The sequence below is a fragment of the Mytilus edulis genome, chromosome 1 (genome assembly GCF_963676685.1).
Source record: "Mytilus edulis chromosome 1, xbMytEdul2.2, whole genome shotgun sequence".
Taxonomy (NCBI): Eukaryota; Metazoa; Mollusca; class Bivalvia; order Mytilida; family Mytilidae; genus Mytilus; species Mytilus edulis.
Genome location: NC_092344.1, coordinates 99,053,078 through 99,073,601, shown reverse-complemented (window position 1 = coordinate 99,073,601; position 20,524 = coordinate 99,053,078). Strand labels below are relative to the sequence as shown.

At 32.5% G+C, this 20,524-nt stretch overlaps 1 protein-coding gene across 11 annotated transcripts in view; it reads left to right on the top strand.

The window, feature by feature from the left end:
• The first annotated feature begins 228 nt into the window (after nt 1–228).
• The window catches only part of LOC139497539 (uncharacterized), a 39,572-nt gene continuing 19,276 nt past the window's right edge, over nt 229–20,524 (top strand). For 4 of the 11 annotated variants that reach the window (XM_071285795.1, XM_071285774.1, XM_071285791.1 and 1 more), the window contains exons 1-9: nt 7,459–7,874; nt 10,044–10,120; nt 14,081–14,215; nt 14,994–15,065; nt 15,868–16,079; nt 17,371–17,437; nt 19,006–19,083; nt 19,689–19,790; nt 20,328–20,358. In XM_071285795.1, the coding sequence (XP_071141896.1) occupies nt 7,589–7,874; nt 10,044–10,120; nt 14,081–14,215; nt 14,994–15,065; nt 15,868–16,079; nt 17,371–17,437; nt 19,006–19,083; nt 19,689–19,790; nt 20,328–20,358 (1,060 nt within the window). In that variant the 5' untranslated portion in view covers nt 7,459–7,588. Of the gene's footprint in view, nt 452–7,321; nt 7,425–7,457; nt 7,875–8,701; nt 8,889–8,926; nt 9,113–10,043; nt 10,121–14,080; nt 14,216–14,993; nt 15,066–15,867; nt 16,080–17,370; nt 17,438–19,005; nt 19,084–19,688; nt 19,791–20,327; nt 20,359–20,524 lie in introns of those variants that run through there. The other 7 variants (XM_071285829.1, XM_071285822.1, XM_071285787.1 and 4 more) reach the window with 5 other exon arrangements.

The following is a 20,524-nucleotide window of genomic DNA, read 5'->3' as shown; positions in this document are numbered from 1 at the left end:
GGGACTTTTATACCATAAAGGCATTGTCCCGTTAGTATAAATTTAGTCCAAGTTCATATGCAGGGGGTGTATAAAGAGTAAATTAATGAAATTAGGAAACAAAAAATAGAATATAAAGTATGCTCTTAATCCTTTTACAATTATGGACAATTATAGTTATTCTTCCAAATTTCGAAAAGACTCATACGAGTCCTTTGGTAGAAAAACAAAACAGGTTCACGAAAATCACGTGACAATCTTCAATGTATAAGCTTCCTTGTTGACAAAGATATATAGAACGTCCGGTTTTGAAAAGACACTTGAAGGAAATGTTTTTGGCTTACGTTTTTCTATAAAGATGGTGGATCGAACTGAACAGCTCCACAGAGCTCTCAACAAGTTTATTTATCATGTTGAGCGAATGTCAAATGAAGACGACCCGTCGGGCAATGGATTTCACCGAGAATACAGGGTAGGGTTTTGTCTTTCTTGTATACAGATCTATACACATAAGATCATTAAATAACAACAAAACAAAAATATAATTTATTGGACCTGAATGAAATTACGAAAGTTGATAAGACCTAAAAAATGTTGTAAATTAACTTTTTCAGTGCTTGGACTAAATTGATAAAATATTTACCTGTAAAAAGTCGCAGTTATCCCCCCTGATTGTTATATTGCCCTGGGCTAAAATTCCTTCACACTCACTCATGTTTTTTGTTGTGTATTCATTTAACCTAATTACAATTATAATAAAAATAAATTTTAAACTTCAGTACATAAACACTGAGACTACTATGTATAGTAGTGAGACTACTATGTATAGTAGTGAGACTACTATGTATAGTAGTGAGACTACTATGTATAGTAGTGAGACTACTATGTATAGTAGTGAGACTACTATGTATAGTAGTCTTAGATAAACAACAGGAAACAAGCCTTATTATTAGTTTTATTATCTTTTATGCTAACAATGTTACTATATTAACTGCAAAAAATAATGTCATTATTTACCTTCATTGTACTATACATGTTAGGTAAAAAAGGTTTAATAATTATATTTGGTAAGGTATGACTGCCAATGAGACAGTGTCCTGACTTTGGTCAAGCACATATAGAAGATGACGGGGTTGTCTATGTTTTTGAGCACTCAACTTTCTCCTTTACATGGGACTAGGGTGTTACAAAACATGGGACTATGGCATTACAAAACATGGGACTATGGTGTTACAAAACATGGGACTATGGTGTTACAACACAACTGAGAATAAACTTTATCCCTGGCTTAGTATATTTCTAGGATTTTCATTATGTGCATCGTTACAAAACCCATAGCCCTAGGTGTTGCTAACCCATATACCCAGACGTTGCTATCTATTAACCCAGGGGATGTCACACACCATTTCCTTAGTTCCATGATTGTTTCTTGTGAAATAAAGAATTCTGTAGATTATCCATGATGTCTGTAATTAAATATTTAATGCACAAACGATTTGATCTTATAATGTCAATCATTTGCACTCATTTAAGTGAATGCATCACTTGGCTGCCACATTGTCAATGAATGGGTCTACTGACCTAGCTATGCAAATGACCAACATTGACGTCATACCGTCTATGATGTTACTCTCACAACATTGAAAGCCAAATTTCGACCCATTCCAGTTTCTCTGTCTCAAAATTAAAAACATCTTATATTTAAATACCTGTAGGATTCTTCCAAAAGTAGTAACTTACACCATATTAAAGATATGTCAAATTCCCAAATTTCAATAAAAGATTTTTAGGAAATGAAAAAAAAACCTTGCTTTCATGTAACTCTTGGTGGTCAAATTTTTCAAAAAAATTGCAAGATTTGGACTAAGACTGGGATAAATTCTTTATCTAAGATCATTTATGTAGATATGGATATTTTAACACCCTTAAGTATCCTTTGCCTCAGGGTGTACTTGGATACTTTAGGGTGTTAAAATATCCATATCTACAGATGTGAACGTACATAACTTATAGTGAACATCAATTCAACAGTTGGAAAGGGCTTAACTTGTTAGATTGATTTAAAGCAAACAAGCTAAATTGTAGTTAAGGAATTTTGGTATTGATATTTGATCTTTAGTAGTCTTTGATAATTGCTTGTCAGCTTTTTTTAGTGCTTAACCTTAAGGTAGGCTTGGTAATCGAATGACAACATACATTGTACATGTAATGCACAAGCATGAAACCAATTGGTACATAGTAGGTGTTGTTACTGTGAGTACAATTTTATGTTTTTATGTGGCTAAGTGAGTGATGAGTGATCAATGTGGGGTCATTAGAACATCTGTTTAACTAGATGGACCCCAAAACCCTTTGTTTACAATTTTACTCTACTTTTTCCATAGTTTTTCTAAAAATGAAGAACATGAGTCCAGTTGTTGACATTGCTGTCATTTGCCACAATAGTTTTAATGTTATGATTTGTTTTACACTTTACTATTCAATGGCCTTTGACACTTTACCAAAGGGTTTTCGATAAAGAGTGGAGGATCCATAAATTTTCATTAGGGGCCCACTGACTGCCTTAGAGGGGACCTACTCCAGTCATGCGTCAGTGTTTCCAGAAATAATCAACTGAATTTTTCACACAATAGGGGGCTCCCTGGAAAACCTTCTAAATCTGCCTGTGATTAACACAACTTCATGTTTATATGAATCATCATAGAGCCCAGTTGTCAAAGTTAACATGGTCAAATGATTCTTAGGTAAACTTTGTCCAAATCATCTGTTGTCACTATGAACATTTTTCAATAAAAACTTGGTTAAAGAAAACTTTGATTAAGTAGTCTTTGTTCAAGTCATTGGTTGCCACTATAAAAGTTTTTCGTCAAAAAATTGGTCAGAGAAAAATCTGGACTGTGATTGGATAATTCCCATCAGACAAGATTGTTTTCCATCCAAGTCAATAAAACTTTGACTTTGCCACTATAAATAAAATCCATCATAAACTTTGATCAAGAAAACTTGTGCAAGAAAACTTAAATACTGACAGTTGATAATTCTGTTTTATATAGTCTATGTCCCTGCCAACCAACTAACCCACTTCCCTTCATTTAAACAAAAGTAAAAATTAAATAGCCTGTTCGACAAAATGTAAATAATCTTATATTTAGTTCCCATTTAGTATCAAGCCATCTTTGATGCCAACTAACAGTTTTGGAGGAAATACCTCTTTACTATTATATTATTTTGTTTTACATAGTTATGTACATGTAATGATGTAGATAATTATGATGTTTGTATTATATGTGCCAACTTTAGGACAGAAAGACCTTGGCAAGATGATCATATGTAAAACAGGAAGCTACACAGTAGTTTTCCTATGTCATACTTTGTTTATGTTTATCAATTGGAGATTATACTAGTAGTAGTGGTGGCATATATTTAATAGTTTGTTAATTTTTTATTAATATTTAGAGCTTGACATACATGTATACACTTAATATTTATTTGTCCATAAAATTTTGACTTCAAATAAAAAATATCTGACACTGCAAAGGAAAAGTGGTTGTTGTATGACGTTCACAGGTCAAGTGTTGCAGATTCCAAAATATCATTTGGTTGCTATCTCCATGTACTTCATACTTCATACCTCTTTATATTCTCTCACAAAATATTGTGTTTGTATAATGTTATGACCTTGTCTCTGTTTCAATGAGGGGCCTCAGTGGCCGAGTGGTCTAAGTAGTTACTTCTGTAATCACTAGCCAGTCCACACTGAGGTTGTGAGTTCGAACCCCGCTCGTGCAGGTGCACTCGACTCCAATCGTAATTGTCTAGGATTGTCAGTTTTCTTATCAAAGGTCAGTGGTTTTCTCCAGGTACTCTTGGCTACCTCCACCAATAAAAACTGGCCACCACAAAATAGCATAAATGCGGTGCTTAAAAGTGCCTTTAAAACACCAAAAATCAAATCAAATCAAATATGTTTCAATGACATTTGTTGTCCTCAAAAAGGAAGGTCGGAATTGAGTTTTGTGGTTATGGTCCAAACAATTAGTGAATTAAAGGATTTTCTGGTTTCTGGACAACTTGATAATAAGTCTATGGATTACTATGAAATTGTAGCAGAAGGTTACATATATCAAAAACAAAAGGGTGGGATTGATTTTGGGGATTATGGCCCTTACTGTTTTGGAAATAGGGGTAAAAAACAATACTTTTCTAATAAATTTTATTACCAGTTACAATGGTGTTTAAATCTTGAATTCTTGGGGTTCTTGATACATGTATGCTGAATCTAACCATGTAATTAGATTTTGTGTTTTTGATTTTGGGCCACCTTTTCAAATTGGTCCACATTGGAGTTCCAAGAGTCCAAAATCTGTTTTTTGATTTCATAAAAAAATTAATTATTGGGGTTCTTTGATATGCTGAATCTGGAAATCTGACCATGTTTTCAAATTTAAGATTTTAAAAGACCATAAAGGGTATGTGTCCAATTTCAAATTTTCATGTGCTTTATGTGTTGGAAACCTATGCTGTGTCAAATACATGTATTTAATTACAAACTGAATTCAGAGACGTATCGAGCTTGAATGTAGTGTCAATACTTCCTGAAACTTTAGGGTTCAACCTCTGCGGTCGTTCGTATCAAACGGTTCCAGGCTGAGCATTTTGTCATTCATTATACATAATTACTAATCTTATTAAAACATTACTGATCAAAGGTTTTTTCGTAGTTTTTGCCCTACAATAACATTACATAACTTCTGTAAAGGACATATCTATTGAAATTTAATTAATTGTTAAATGTGTGAACACAGCCTTGAACAGGTTTTGTATTTAAATGGGTTATTTTATTCATCTGTTATTGCCTTTAATAGTGATAGTGATCTTCATGAAAGGCTAATGTATTCAGTTTAGTTTTCTTTCCTGTAATGGCATTATATCTATCTTTTCCTGTCTATACAATGTACATTCTATTAGAATAGTACTTTATGATGATCCTACATAAGTTAATTGATGCTTCATAGGTATGGATATTTAAATTAAATAATTTTATTTTACAAACTAATTGTTTAGTCATTTTCCCTAAATGTACGTCAGTAAGTTTACTTAACTTACTGACGTACATCAAATGATCAAACAAAACATAAACAAAACTAGAAAGGAAATGACATATCTTTGTTTATGTAATGTGTTTTAAACAAAGGTCAATGAACTGTTTTTAAGTGTTCAAGCTTAACATTTTTCATCCTTACATACTTAAGACATATTGATCAGACACAAGTCTTACAGCTTAGAAAGAATATCAAAAGTCCAGTTGACCTTGAACCCTTCAGGTAGATTTCTTCTTAGTCAATATTGTATCTTCACCTAAATGATCTATGAAAAAAAAAATAAAGAAAAAAGACCCCAAAAAAAGACATAGACTGTGGAGGCTTTGTATTTGATTATTACCCATAATTCCAGAGTTAAAGAAACTTTTGAACTTGAAAAAGATAATTGTACTTTTTTTCTGATTATTTAATGATATGATCAGATATGTTTGACCATACTTGTTCTTATCAGTATGGTTTATAAAAGGGTCATTTTTTTTGGTGTAAAATTTAAATGTGTTTCAGATTTGGCTTGAAAAACTATTTGAGCTGTTCTGCCACCACTTGGCATCTGTCGCATTATCTGTCGTCATCTTGTCATCTTCTGTGTCTGTAAACTTCCACATTTTCATCTTCTATGAATCAAGGTTACAAGTTTTTAACACTACTGACATATTTAATGATGTTTGGAAATTCCTTTTACAAACAATCCTCAGTTGGTTTCAATCTGACTAAAATCATGACTGCAATATGCAATATTTGAAACTGGTCGGCAAATTTAAAAAATCTTCCCCTTTAAATTTCAAGGTGAAATGTTTTGAAACTTGATTAATTGATGATTGCAGGGAATACTGCACATAATTTTCTTAAAATCCCCTTTTATACTTCATTTCCATCATCTTCTATGAAACTATTTGGCCAAATTTTAATCACACTTGGTAGGAATCAAATGAGCAATTTGTATGTTATCTTATTAATTTTCTCAAAGATTAAAATTAATATGAAAAACATGTAGATTTATTCTTCCCACATCACCACATATGCAGTCATGTTTTATTTTTTTATCATTATTTAAATCCTAGGGTCACAAAACTAGTCTGAAGATTACTTCTGTAAATACAAAATGTAAATGGTAAAATTTCACTTTTAAATCTAAATATAAAAAAGTATATTTGGATAAAAGTTCACCTTTGTAATTTACAAGGAAAATTTATTATCACTTAACGTACACTTCTGGAGATACTTTGCCGATAATTTCAATTTATTGTAGGATCATATACTGGTACTCTATACACTGCATTTGAATGAAATTTGTGTGTGAAATAATTGTATATTTATTGTCCTTGCACATTCTCAGCACACTTAGATTATAACTAAAAGCCTGTACTTGGTATCTTATGTCACAACAGGCTTTTACATTACACTTTTAACTGTCTCAGATATTTTTAATATAGATCACTAGATTATGAATTTTACTGAGTTTCAAAAAATTCAATGTGCATTTAAATTTAATAATTGAAAATGAAATCTGTTCATTTCCTCAGTAACTTCCTGTTAATAAGTTGGGAGTTACCCCTGCATTGTTTTTTAATAACTATTTCCCAGAGACATGCTCTTCAATGATCGAAGTGTCTTGAGACAACATGTGACTAAATTATTTGTATGACTAAGATATTTTCATTATTCATCAAATTTAATTAAGATATATTACTGCCTATGAAGCATCTGTATTATAATATGATTTTACATATAATTGCTGTGGAATGATAGATAAATTGTTGTATGGATAAAATACATTTCATCTTAATTTGTAAATATGGTCATAATGTACGATATGGTTGATATTGATTCATTTATTTTTGTTTGGTCAATAAAGTTACAAAAAGAAGCATTCAATTCTTAAGTGAAGTTACAGCTATGGAATGTAGTTACAGTAATGTTGTGTCTGTATCAATTTAGGTCAACTCTTGTTTGTGGTCATTTTTCTCCACCTTAACTCATTCTACCTTCTTTGTTCATGATATACATTTAACTTGGAAGAAGCCAATGTATGTATATCGCTAAAACTAAAATTGCATTTTAGTCTTAAGTGACAACAACACAGTAATAAATGCACACAATAATATCTGAATTTACAGTACTGTGATTTGCAAATTGTTCTTTTGAGTTACCAAAGAAACATAGTATAACATTTTTATTATAAATGAATAACTCTAACCAATGATTTCCTCTTTATACTGATCATAAATTATACATTACAGGAACTAAGAGATTTAGCCATTAAAAATAGAGACACAGTAGCTGCTACACATGGAAGGATCCCACACAATATCAGGAAAAACAGATATAAAGATATTGTACCTTGTAAGTATTAGTTATCCTCTTTACTACAAGGATCTGACCATCCCAGACCCTCATGGGTGGTCAAGGTTACCACACAATATCAGGAAAAACAGATATAAAGATATTGTACCTTGTAAGTATTAGTTATCCTCTTTACTACAAGGATCTGACCATCCCAGACCCTCATGGGTGGTCAAGGTTACCACACAATATCAGGAAAAACAGATATAAAGATATTGTACCTTGTAAGTATTAGTTATCCTCTTTACTACAAGGATCTGACCATCCCAGACCCTCATGGGTGGTCAATGTTACCACACAATAACAGAAAAAACAGATATATAAAGATATTGTACCTTGTAAGTATTAGTTATCCTCTTTACTACAAGGATCTGACCATCCCAGACCCTCATGGGTGGTCAAGGTTACCACACAATATCAGGAAAAACAGATATAAAGATATTGTACCTTGTAAGTATTAGTTATCCTCTTTACTACAAGGATCTGACCGTCCCAGACCCTCATGGGTGGTCAAGGTTACCACACAATAACAGGAAAAACAGATATAAAGATATTGTACCTTGTAAGTATTGGTTATCCTCTTTACTACAAGGATCTGACCCTCCCAGACAGACCCTCATGGGTGGTCAAGGTTACCACACAATAACAGGAAAAACAGATATAAAGATATTGTACCTTTTAAGTATTGGTTATCCTCTTTACTACAAGGATCTGACCGTCCCAGACCCTCATGGGTGGTCTAGGTTACCACACAATATCAGGAAAAACAGATATAAAGATATTGTGCCTTGTAAGTATTGGTTATCCTCTTTACTACAAGGATCTGACCATCCCAGACCCTCATGGGGGGGGTCGAGGTTACAACACAGTATCAGGAAAAACAGATATAAAGATACTGTACCTTGTAAGTATTGGTTATCCTCTTTACTACAAGGATCTGACCTTCCCTGACATTTATGGGTGGTCGAGGTTACCACACAGTATCAGGAAAAACAGATATAAAGATATTGTGCCTTGTAAGTATTGGTTATTCTCTTTACTACAATTTTCTGACCATCCCAGACCCTCATGGGTGGTCGAGGTTACCACACAATATCAGGAAAAACAGATATAAAGAAATTGTGCCTTTTAATTATTGGTTATCCTCTTTACTACAAGGATCTGACCGTCCCAGACCCTCATGGGTGGTCGAGGTTACCACACAATTTCAGGAATAACAGATATAAAGATATTGTGCCTTGTAAGTATTGGTTATCCTCTTTACTACAATTTTCTGACCATCCCAGACCCTCATGGGTGGTCGAGGTTACCACACAATATCAGGAAAAACAGATATAAAGAAATTGTGCCTTTTAAGTATTGGTTATCCTCTTTACTACAAGGATCTGACCGTCCCAGACCCTCATGGGTGGTCAAGGTTACCACACAATAACAGGAAAAACAGATATAAAGATATTGTACCTTGTAAGTATTGGTTATCCTCTTTACAAGAAGGATCTGACCGTCCCAGACCCTCATGGTTGGTCGAGGTTACCACACAATATCAGGAAAAACAGATATAAAGAAATTGTACCTTGTAAGTATTGGTTATCCTCTTTACTACAAGGATCTGACCGTCCCTGACATTTATGGGTGGTCGAGGTTACCTCACAATATCATGAAAAACAGATATAAAGATATTGTACCTTGTAAGTATTGGTTATCCTCTTTACTACAAGGATCTGACCGTCCCTGACATTTATGGGTGGTCGAGGTTACCTCACAATATCATGAAAAACAGATATAAAGATATTTGACCTTGTAAGTATTGGTTATCCTCTTTACTACAAGGATCTGACCGTCCCAGGCCCGCATGGGTGGTCAAGGTTACCACACAATATCAGGAAAAACAGATATAAAGATATTGTGCTCTGTAAGTATTGGTTATCCTCTTTACTACAAGGATCTGACCGTCCCAGACCCTCATGGGTGGTCTAGGTTATCACAAAATATCAGGAAAAATAGATATAGAGATATTGTGCCTTGTAAGTATTGGTTATCCTCTTTACTACAAGGATCTGACCGTTCCATACTCACATGGGTGGTCAAGGTTACCACACAGTATCAGGATAAACAGATAAAAAGATATTGTACCATGTAAGTATTGGTTATCCTATTTACTACAAGGATCTGACCGTCCCAGACCCGCATGGGTGGTCGAGGTGCCTTGTTAATATTGGTTCTTGTCATTACTACATGGATCTGACTTTCCCAGACCTTTATGGGTGGTCGAGGTTTATTAAACCACCTCTAGTAGTAGTATTACAAGGATTAAAGACAATTGTTTTAACTTCAATAGATTACAATAATGTTGGAGTTGTGGTTTGTTTGAAAAAGAATACAGATATGGGAATTTGCAAGATGAAGCTGCCTGAAAAAATTGGGGCCTCAGTATTATCAAAGTTTTATCAAAGATTTGAGTTATTTCCCAATAGAGTTTAAAATACCATGTACCAGTACTTATATCTGTGGTATACCACAGGAAACAAATGTAAATTTAAAAATGAGAATATGTGATTTGTTTGTTGTTGAGAATTACATTTGTAAATTAACAGATATCTTAATATTTTTTTATTTAAGTTGATGATACAAGGGTTACATTAAGAGAAATACCAGGAGTACAAGGATCAGACTACATCAATGCTAATTATGTACTGGTAGGTTTTAACATCAATGCTTATTATGTACTGGTCGGTTTTAACATAAATGCTTATTATGTACTGGTAGGTTTTAACATCAATGCTAATCATGTACTGGTAGGTTTTAACATCAATGCTAATTATGTACAGGTATGTTTTAACATCAATGCTAATTATGTACTGGTATGTTTTAACATCAATGCTTATTATGTACTGGTAGGTTTTAACATCAATGCTAATCATTTACTGGTAGGTTTTAACATCAATGCTAATTATGTACAGGTATGTTTTAACATCAATGCTAATTATGTACTGGTATGTTTTAACATCAATGCTAATCATGTACTTGTAGGTTTTAACACCAATGCTTATTATGTACTGGTAGGTTTTAACATCAATGCTTATTATGTACTGGTAGGTTTTAACACCAATGCTAATTATGTACTGGAAGGTTTTAACATCAATGCTAATCAGGTCCGAGACCACCATTGTCGTCCCTTGATTTTCGTTGTTCACAAATATAGTCCCTAGTGTTGACAGTGGGTTACTTGCCATTAATTTTTATACCCCTTCCAAATTTATTTCTCCATGTTCACTGCCTCAAATTGCAAGAAGGGGGTTGAAATTACACTGTAAAAAAATTTGGGTCCAGAATTTTAAAGGAAAGTAGTGATTTGGTCCAGCTGAAAAAGGTTGAAAATGAGCACTTCGGAAGCTGTCAAAAGATTTCAAGACGCCCTAAACATAAAATTGGCCATATTTTGAGTTAGAGGCGATGAAGTTTTCTATAAATTTGATATAATTTGTCCCAAAAGTAGTACAACACACTGTAAAAGTTTCTTTGAGAAAGCGCAGGTGGGATTTTTTTTATTTTCATTTATGTTCTAAAAGAAATGCACTACGAATTAATTGTGTTCTCGGACCTAAGAGGTGAAATCTGTAAATATAGAATTTGTACTCTGGCAACTTCCCTGAATGATTTGATGGTGTCAACTTGTCAAATAGCATGAAACTAAAGGATTTAAACTTTTATTTTATAGAATTTCTGCCAAAACGACCAATTTTGACATTTTATGGTCAAAATAGGCATTTTATAACTTTTTCAATATTGATGCATAAATGGCGTCCTGACTTTCTATCTGACAGGTTTTTATGTGTCAATATTTGTGTTTCTATGCCTTTACCTGCTTCTTTTACTTATTTATGAACTCTGAATCTACAGAAAAGAAGTTTATCTCAGATAAAATGTGCAAAATGTGTTGTATGAATGACCCTTGTCTAACGCCTTGTTTGGATGAAGGCAATAGTGGGGAGCTTGGTATATAAAATTTGATGTCCATATTAGAGACTTCACTAAATTTGTATCAAATGCACTTTACAATGTCTATTGTACCTGTTCCATTTCACATACTATATTTCTTTTCTTCTGTAGGATAGCAAGTGGTTTAAATATAAGCCTGTTGAGAATAAATTGCATGAAAGTTTTTCCCTAAAAAGGCAAAAATCTTTGTTTCAGCCCAGACTGCTTGTAAGAAAAGTTATTTGCAAGAGTCTTTTTGTGCTCAGATTTGTTGTATCATGTCACATGAGTATAGAAATGATAAAAAAGACACACATTTTTATTTTTTATAGCCTCAATATGCATTTTTAAATGTAAATATGTGGCACGGCCTTAATTGACCCTAAATTTTTTCCAGTCTTACTTGGCCTAAGACCCTTTTAAACTAATATGATATGTTATTTGTAACTTTTCTTTCCATTTAAAGTACTTTAAATACATATGTAAGGATTATTTATAACCAAAAAGCTTCACAAATTTAAAATTGCTGGAAAATATTACATCTTCATGTAAGGCTCCACTTCATTGAAAAACCTGAATTTTTAGGCGCAGGCTCATATAAATTTGACTTATGAATAATTATGCCAAGTCTGATAAATCAAATGAGTACTCTATTGCTTTTAGTACATGATAAGTTATATATTAAGGCATTTAACAAGTATTTTTTTGCAATATTTAAATTTTTAAAGCCCCAAATGTTGATAGTTGAAATTTTTCAATTTTAACGTCAAAATTTTACACGCAAAGATGAGTATAGAACTAAACTTAATGTCTATAATATACATCCTATTGTCATGAAACTTTGTAAGTAGTGTTATAATACATTAAGCTTTGTTCATACCAAGTTTTTTTAAGATTTGTCTACTCTTTCTACCCTATTAGGTCCGAGACCACCATTGTCGTCCCTTGATTTTCGTTGTTCACAAATATAGTCCCTAGTGTTGACAGTGGGTTACTTGCCATTAATTTTTATACCCCTTCCAAATTTATTTCTCCATGTTCACTGCCTCAAATTGCAAGAAGGGGGTTGAAATTACACTGTAAAAAAATTTGGGTCCAGAATTTTAAAGGAAAGTAGTGATTTGGTCCAGCTGAAAAAGGTTGAAAATGAGCACTTCGGAAGCTGTCAAAAGATTTCAAGACGCCCTAAACATAAAATTGGCCATATTTTGAGTTAGAGGCGATGAAGTTTTCTATAAATTTGATATAATTTGTCCCAAAAGTAGTACAACACACTGTAAAAGTTTCTTTGAGAAAGCGCAGGTGGGATTTTTTTTATTTTCATTTATGTTCTAAAAGAAATGCACTACGAATTAATTGTGTTCTCGGACCTAATCATGTACTGGTAGGTTTTAACACCAATGCTTATACACTGGTAGGTTTTAACATCAATGCTTATTATGTACTGGTAGGTTTTAACACCAATGCTAATTATGTACTGGAAGGTTTTAACATCAATGCTAATCATGTACTGGTAGGTTTTAACACCAATGCTTATTATGTACTGGCAGGTTTTAACTTCAATGCTAAGTATGTACTGGTAGGTTTTAACATCAATGCTTATTATGTACTGGCAGGTTTTAACATCAATGCTAATTATGTACTGGTAGGTTTTAACACCAATGCTTATTATGTACTGGTCGGTTTTAACATCAATGCTAATTATGTACTGGTAGGTTTTAACACCAATGCTTATTATGTATTGGTAGGTTTTAACATGGAAAATAGTCTTATCAAGGATTTTTCATTTGAGCATTACATAAACCTTGAATTTGGAATAATTTTGAATTCTGGAAAATCGATAAAAAATGTACGATGAAAACTAAACATACTAAGAAGTAGCCATGCGCAGATTAATTTTTCTTACACTGATAATTCAGCAAGAACTAACGAACCCCCTTTAGCATTACACGCATGGCTTACCCTCCAAAACTTGGTTAATTTTCATTATAGGTTTCTAATCAATTGTCTAGAATTCAAAATTACCCAGATTTAAATAATTCCTTGTTTAGAGACTAAATGTTTGTTGAATTTGTATATATGAAAGTCATGTTTTAACAGGAATACAATTTTTCCTCAATTTGAGAAAGTTTATAATCACAAAAATAAATGAATTCATAGCTATGAGCAAATTACATGTAGGTAGATATACACGAAACAATAACTTTTCATAATATACAGGGAAATAAATCTATCAAAGGAACAATACTTTTCATTGTAAAAGTCAGGGTTAAGTTACAGTAGATAATTTAGAATAGGTCAAAATAATCATGCACAATATCTGTAACAGTTTCCATTCTAAATAGATTTAAAAGATTATATTGAAAATTGGAAAATGAACACATTATGAATGGACAAAGATGTGTACTGTCAAATAAAACTAAATAAAATCAAATATTTTGTAACTTCATTGAAGTGGATTAATGAGCTGCACATTATTGCATCTTTTATTTGCAGTATATTTAAATGTAGTTGGCAATCTGATATTTAGATTTATTTCTTTCAACAACCCTCCATATCATGAGTTTCACTTTTTAGCTGTGTTGGTTCAGCGGTTAACAATTCATTATAAGCAGTACAAAATGTTTATGAGATGAGACCATACAATAATTAATTTTTCTTTTAACATTGTTTTTTAGGATGCCCATAAAAGAGAAGGTTACATTGCCTCTCAAGGACCACTACCTCATACCTTGGAGGATTTTTGGAGGATGATAGAAGAACAAAATGTTAAGGTTGTTATGATGGCATGTAGAGAGGTTGAGGCTGGAAAGGTAAGGGTCACCAGAACAAAATGTTAAGGTTGTTATGATGGCATGTAGAGAAGTCGAGGCTAGAAAGGTAAGGGTCAGCAGGACTGTTTTTATTTATCTCCACAATTTTGCCTGTTACACACATTTTCTCACTTCTCCATCTGGATATTACTTTGTGTGTAAAAATATTTGTCTTTTAACACACTTATTTGATTCACATTTGTTGACTGATTTTGTTCCATGAAAAATAGCTTATTAACTACATTAAGTTAACACTACTCTAATCAATAATTAGATAAACAACTATTGAAGTGGGTCTCATTTGGGTCTAAGCATGACATGGGATTGGCCTATTTTTTTTCAGCATGACATGTGAAAGTTGAATAATTACCGGGTAAGTGTTAAAACGGGAAACAAAGTCCAGCGAGACACAGGAAATTACATGCGCTATTATGGCAACGAGAAGCAGGATTCTCACTAAAAAATAAGCAGAATCGGGGATCAGACCCCTCCAATGAGACCCCCATTGAACAAAAATGGTTTTGAATAAAAGAAAAAGTCAAACTAGATCTAACAACATTTTTGTAAAGATAACACATTTTACATATGCAGTATGATTTGGGGTGTTTTTAAGAAACTTGATTTTGGACAAGGTCTTAATAAGTTGAGTTTCATTTCGGTATGCTACAGGGCTAAATTTGATATACATGTAATATTTGCCACTGGACATTATTCAATCATCATCAGTCTACAATAAAGCTTTTGTTTGACACCAAATCATTATGTTGTCTCTTTACAGAAAAAATGTGCTCAGTATTGGGTTGAAGAAGGAGCTGAATATGGTCAATTTGGAAATTATAAAGTTGCATGTGTAAGTAAATAGAAAATGTTACAGCCAGTTGCATTGAGTGTGTATATAAAATTAATATCTTTGGTAAGCTTGCTTGTTAGCTGGACCGTGAAGTCATTCTTAGGTAAGGTATACTACCCTCCTTTTGAATTAGCCTAGTCCTACAGACAGATAGGTTATCTGTTGTACTCTTAAAGGAGGGAGTTTTTAAGAATGAATTTACGGTTTAACTAGCAAACAAGCTAAAATAAGATATAACCTTTATCTACACACTTAATGCATTTGGCTGTAATGGTGCAATTTTCTGTCATACTATAATTGCCTCTGTGTTGTTGTTTTCTAAATTTTTGGTATTGTTCACTTATTCAATGTAAGTTATTTATTGTTCTGTATTGCTTACTGACTCTTCTAATATAATCTGTTTGTAATCAAGCTGGTAAATTTCAGTAATTGAAAATCTGTAATGCTAAGTGACATCCAACAAATACAAAAACATTTTACTAATACTCAGCAGTTGATATGGGTATTTTTTTTTTTACTAACTTATATTTTAATGTTATTTGACTCATTTGTTGTACATATTTTGTTGTATGCTTGTGATGAAAAGATTATCTATATCAGAGGGTCTTTACTTGAGGTTTTTGTGGAATAAATGGCAATTGTTATCATAAGTACCAGGTTTATAATTTAATACGCCAGACACATGATGGCAAATTTTGATAAAAAAATGATTTTTTATTTCTAAAAAAGGAGGAGTGGATATAATATTTAATATATAGTCAAATAATCTATTTAAGTTTAAGTTCATGTATTTTTTTTTCAGATAAGAGCAGAGGAATTAGCTGATGACTGTATAGAGCGCCACCTACAATTGATAACCGCTGATGGTAAACAAGATGTTTACCAGTATCACTACACAGGGTGGCCAGATCATGGTATACCTGATGATATTGATGTTATTCTGGCAATGATAAAACGTATGCGTGATATCAGAACGAAAGATCCTAATCATGCTGCTGTTGTTGTTCACTGCAGGTAAGAATTGTTTCTCTCTCAAGACATTTTGGGTACTAGATTTAATGCTTAAATATGAATTGTTTTATTTTATCAGTTGCAACTAACTGGTCATCAATCAACTTATTGTCACAAACAATTAATATTGTGTAAAATCGCAAAAGGAAATATAAATATAAATTTTAGCAACTGTATTTCAAAGTCATATGAAACAAGTGACTGGTGAAAAATAATGTTTATCCAATTCTTGAACCAATGGGCCAAGTGAGCTTTTCTCATCACTTGGCGTCCGGCCTTCGTTGTCTTCGTCCTTCGTCGCCGATTACTTTTACAAAAATCTTTTCCTCTGAAACTACTTGGTTTAACAAAACTTAGCCACAATCATCATTGTGGTATCTAGTTTAAAAGAAGTATGCGGTGACTTAGGCAACCAACCAAGATGGCCGCCATGGCTAAAAATAGAACATAGGGGTAAAATGTAGATTTTGACTTATAACTCTGAAACCACAGCATTTAGAGCAAATCTGAAATTGTTTATCAAGTTAATATCTAACTGCCCTGAAATTTTCAGATGAATCGGACAACTGGTTGTTGGGTTGACAATATTGACGATTTTCACTTTCACCGTTCATCAGTTATGGTTTTTGTGATATTGCTAGGACAAAAATAAATGTAAATAAATCTGGTTTGCTGTCGTTATGACAGCCTCTTGTTTAAATTTTGTTTTGGAAAGCTACTTTTAACGTTAAAATATTCACTTAGGTTTGAAGTTTGTTTGGATGAACTTCAAAACCATTAATTTTAGATAATGGGGGTGGTGAGGGAGTAAAAGGGCACCAAAAACACCAAAAGAAGAAAAAATTACAATTTTGGGCCATTGTTTCTTAAAATTCAATAGCGTGCGCATACGTGACCCGGAGAAAATTATGGCGATTTAGACAGCAAAAACAGTTCTCATGACATTGGAATAAAAAATCCTGGGTCACGTTGGCGCAGGCACTAAAACATTAAAAATTTGTTGTATGGAACACATACAAAGTGAATAATTATTACAATATTTTAATAATAACAGAAAGTTTACCCCCCTCATCTCACACAGTTGCTAAAATTTGTGGTTTTGAAGTTCATCTGAACAAACTTCCAACCTCTTGGAATATTTTAAGATAATAAGTAGCTTTCCAAAATAGAATTTGAAAAATGAGAAAATAGGGGGGCCAAAAACAGGCCTTATCGTACCTTGTCCTTTGTTATGTGTACACTCTATCACTGTTACTGTTCTTTTATTTAAATACAAATGTTATTGTTTTTTCAGTGCTGGTTGTGGTAGAACGGGAACTATCTGTGCAATAGATTATGCCTGGGAAATACTGAAAAGTGGAGTAAGTGTGTATATATATATACTGGATCCATCAATGTCCTTTACCAATCATTTCTTTATTTTCGTTTTAGCTTTTTATTAGCTCACCTGGCCCAAAGGCCCAAGTGAGTTTTTCTCATCACTTTGCGTCCAGCGTCGTCGTCCGGCGTCGTTAACTTTTACAAAAATCTTTTCCTCTGAAACTACTGGGCCAAATTCAACTAAACTTGGCCACAATCATCATTGGGGTATCTAGTTTAAAAAAATGACCCGGCCAACCAACCAAGATGGCGGCCATGGCTAAAAATAGAACATAGGGGTAAAATGTAGATTTTGGCAAATAACTCTGAAACCAAAGCATTTAGAGCAAATCTGACATGGAGAAAAATTGTCTACTAGGTCAAGATCTATCTACCCTGAAATTTTCAGACAAATCAGACAACACCTTGTTGGGTTGCTGCCCCCAAATTAGGAATTTGTTAAATAAAATTTTGCAGTTTTTGGTTATTATCTTGAATATTATTATAGATAGAGATAAACTGTAAGCAGCAATAATGTTCAGCAAAATAAGATCTACAAGTAAGTCAACATGACCAAAATTGTCAATTGATCTCTTAAGGAGTTATTGCCCTTTATAGTAAATTTTTAACAATTTTCATATAGTTTTGTAAATTTTTGTAAATTTTTAGAAAATATTTTCCACTGTAATGACTGGGCCAAGTTCATTATAGATAGAGATAATTGTAGCATCAAGAATGTTCAGTAAAGTAAGATCTACAAACACATCACCATCTCCAAAACTCAATTTTGTCATGAATTTATCTGTGTCCATTGTTTAATATGCACATACACCAAGGTGAGCGACACAGGCTCTTGAGAGCCTCTAGTTTGACTTAGATTTGGTTATGGTATTAGATATTTTTTGGTGCTTAGACTCCTACATTGTTTGATATATTTATTTGTAAGAGTTAAATGTCCTCCTGAGTTCTGACAAATATTATTTTATCTCATTATCATACTCCTAAATTTAGGTTCTGGATCAGATTTGTTTCTGACATCTTAAAGGGGGTATTGATCTGGACATTGACCTTATTTTATTAGATTTAGATTCTGAAGCTATAGAGATATTTGCTTAGTTTGTGAATTGTGTTTTATGGTGATTTGTAACAGGTCTTAAATTAATCGAAAGAAAAAACAAAATGTTGAATTTGAATTACTTGTTGCATGTTATGGTGGAAATTTTACGATTAAAATACTCTTCTCAAGAAACCACACATCCTGATGAAACTGTATAGGACAATATCCTGATAACACGAAATGACGAGCATAAAGCCATGGTATTCAGTAAATTAGAAGTCTGTAAGATTACCTTAGCATAAATTTGACTTTTTTGTATCAAACAAATTTTTAACCGGAACTTCTTAGCATAGTTGCCAAGTAACATGATATTTGTGTGTAATACATGCTCTTTCAACGGTTTATACTCGAGGATTTTGTCTGGCAAGAAGTTCTTACTAGTATTTAATGAACAATAGTCATTGGTTGTATCATGAAAAAATAATTTAATTATCAAAAATTTATATGTTTCAGCAACTGGATGAGGATTTTAATCTCTATGAAATTGTAAAGAGTATGAGGGAACAGAGGCAGTCCATGATTCAGACACCAGTAAGTTTATTATTTATCAAAACTATAATGTGAACAGAGGCAATCCATGATTCAGACACCAGTAAGTTTATTATTTATCAAAACTATAACATGTATAATGTGAATATAGACAGAAATATTTGGTTGATTATATAGGGAATCACTGGTGCGTAACTGCAATGGCCCCCTCTTCGGGCAGTCAGTAGCCTATATAGGAAAATGTATAAGTTAAGATTTGAAGGAAATTTCCTCCCTTTGTCAAAAAAAATAATTTTCATGTGAAATTATTGTATTACAATGTATGAGATTTTGTAAATGTAACACAAAAAATGTGTCGTTAAAAATTCTATACCTTTTCAAAGTTGCTATTAAAACAGTACTTGTGGATAGCTTACAGATTTTACCAGAGAAGACATTGTACAAAAATAACATTATACATGTATACATATATATGATTATCATTTAATTAAGCAAAGAGTATGAAAAAGATAAAAAAAAATAAACTTACCGTAAAATGGCTTTATTTTTAATACACTTTTATTGACAGAAAGAAACGAATATATTTAGGTCTTTAAAATCAGATAGGTATTTCATTTGTATAATTATTAAAAAATCTATTTGTACAGGAACAGTATGAGATGGCACATTTAGCAGTGAAGGAATTATTCCAGAAGCACATTGAGATTATGAATGAAAGTGATTATATTAATGTTCATTTTAAAAATGATGTAAGTTTTGCATAACTATAGTTTTAGAGCTGTCCCACAAACATATGATTAACTAAAGTTTGGTTAGTTTTCTCACCAGGTTTGATAGGTAGTCAGGTCATGCAATATGGCAATTAAAAATTGAGACGTAGATTAAACCAAAAAAAATTAATACTGTGCGTTGGTTGAAATGTTTTGTTCAAACAGAGAAATTGTGACAGGAAAGGTTTTGCAAAATAAATAAATACTTGCATTTTGAATTTTGACAACCTTGCAAATATGCAGCTTTTCTTGATAATAATAATAAACATTGTTGTCAGTACTAATGATTAAAATTGCAAAAGTAAACAACAATAATTAATGTATCACAAGTTGAGTTGATTTTATCATTTTTTTAAAAACTATAAGTCATTATTTTGAAGTGGATTAATCATTTAAAAATTGAACCTGCATAGTGATTGGTTCCACCTTAAGTTAGGTAAAGGAAGTAAAGAAAGAACTGACTTTGAAATCATATATGAGACCTCTAATAAGAGATAAATGTTTCTTTGTTTTCAGAATGATCCGGTTGAGGCAGCAGACAATACAGGTACCAGTATTTAGTACAAAGTCATACTTATTATATAACAATGATAAACTGCTAAACACAAAGAAAGAATATTAAACAAGAATCACCAAAAATATTTCACTTTGAAAATGTTTACAACAATAAAATTGAGAATGGAAATGGGGAATGTGTCAAAGAGACAACAACC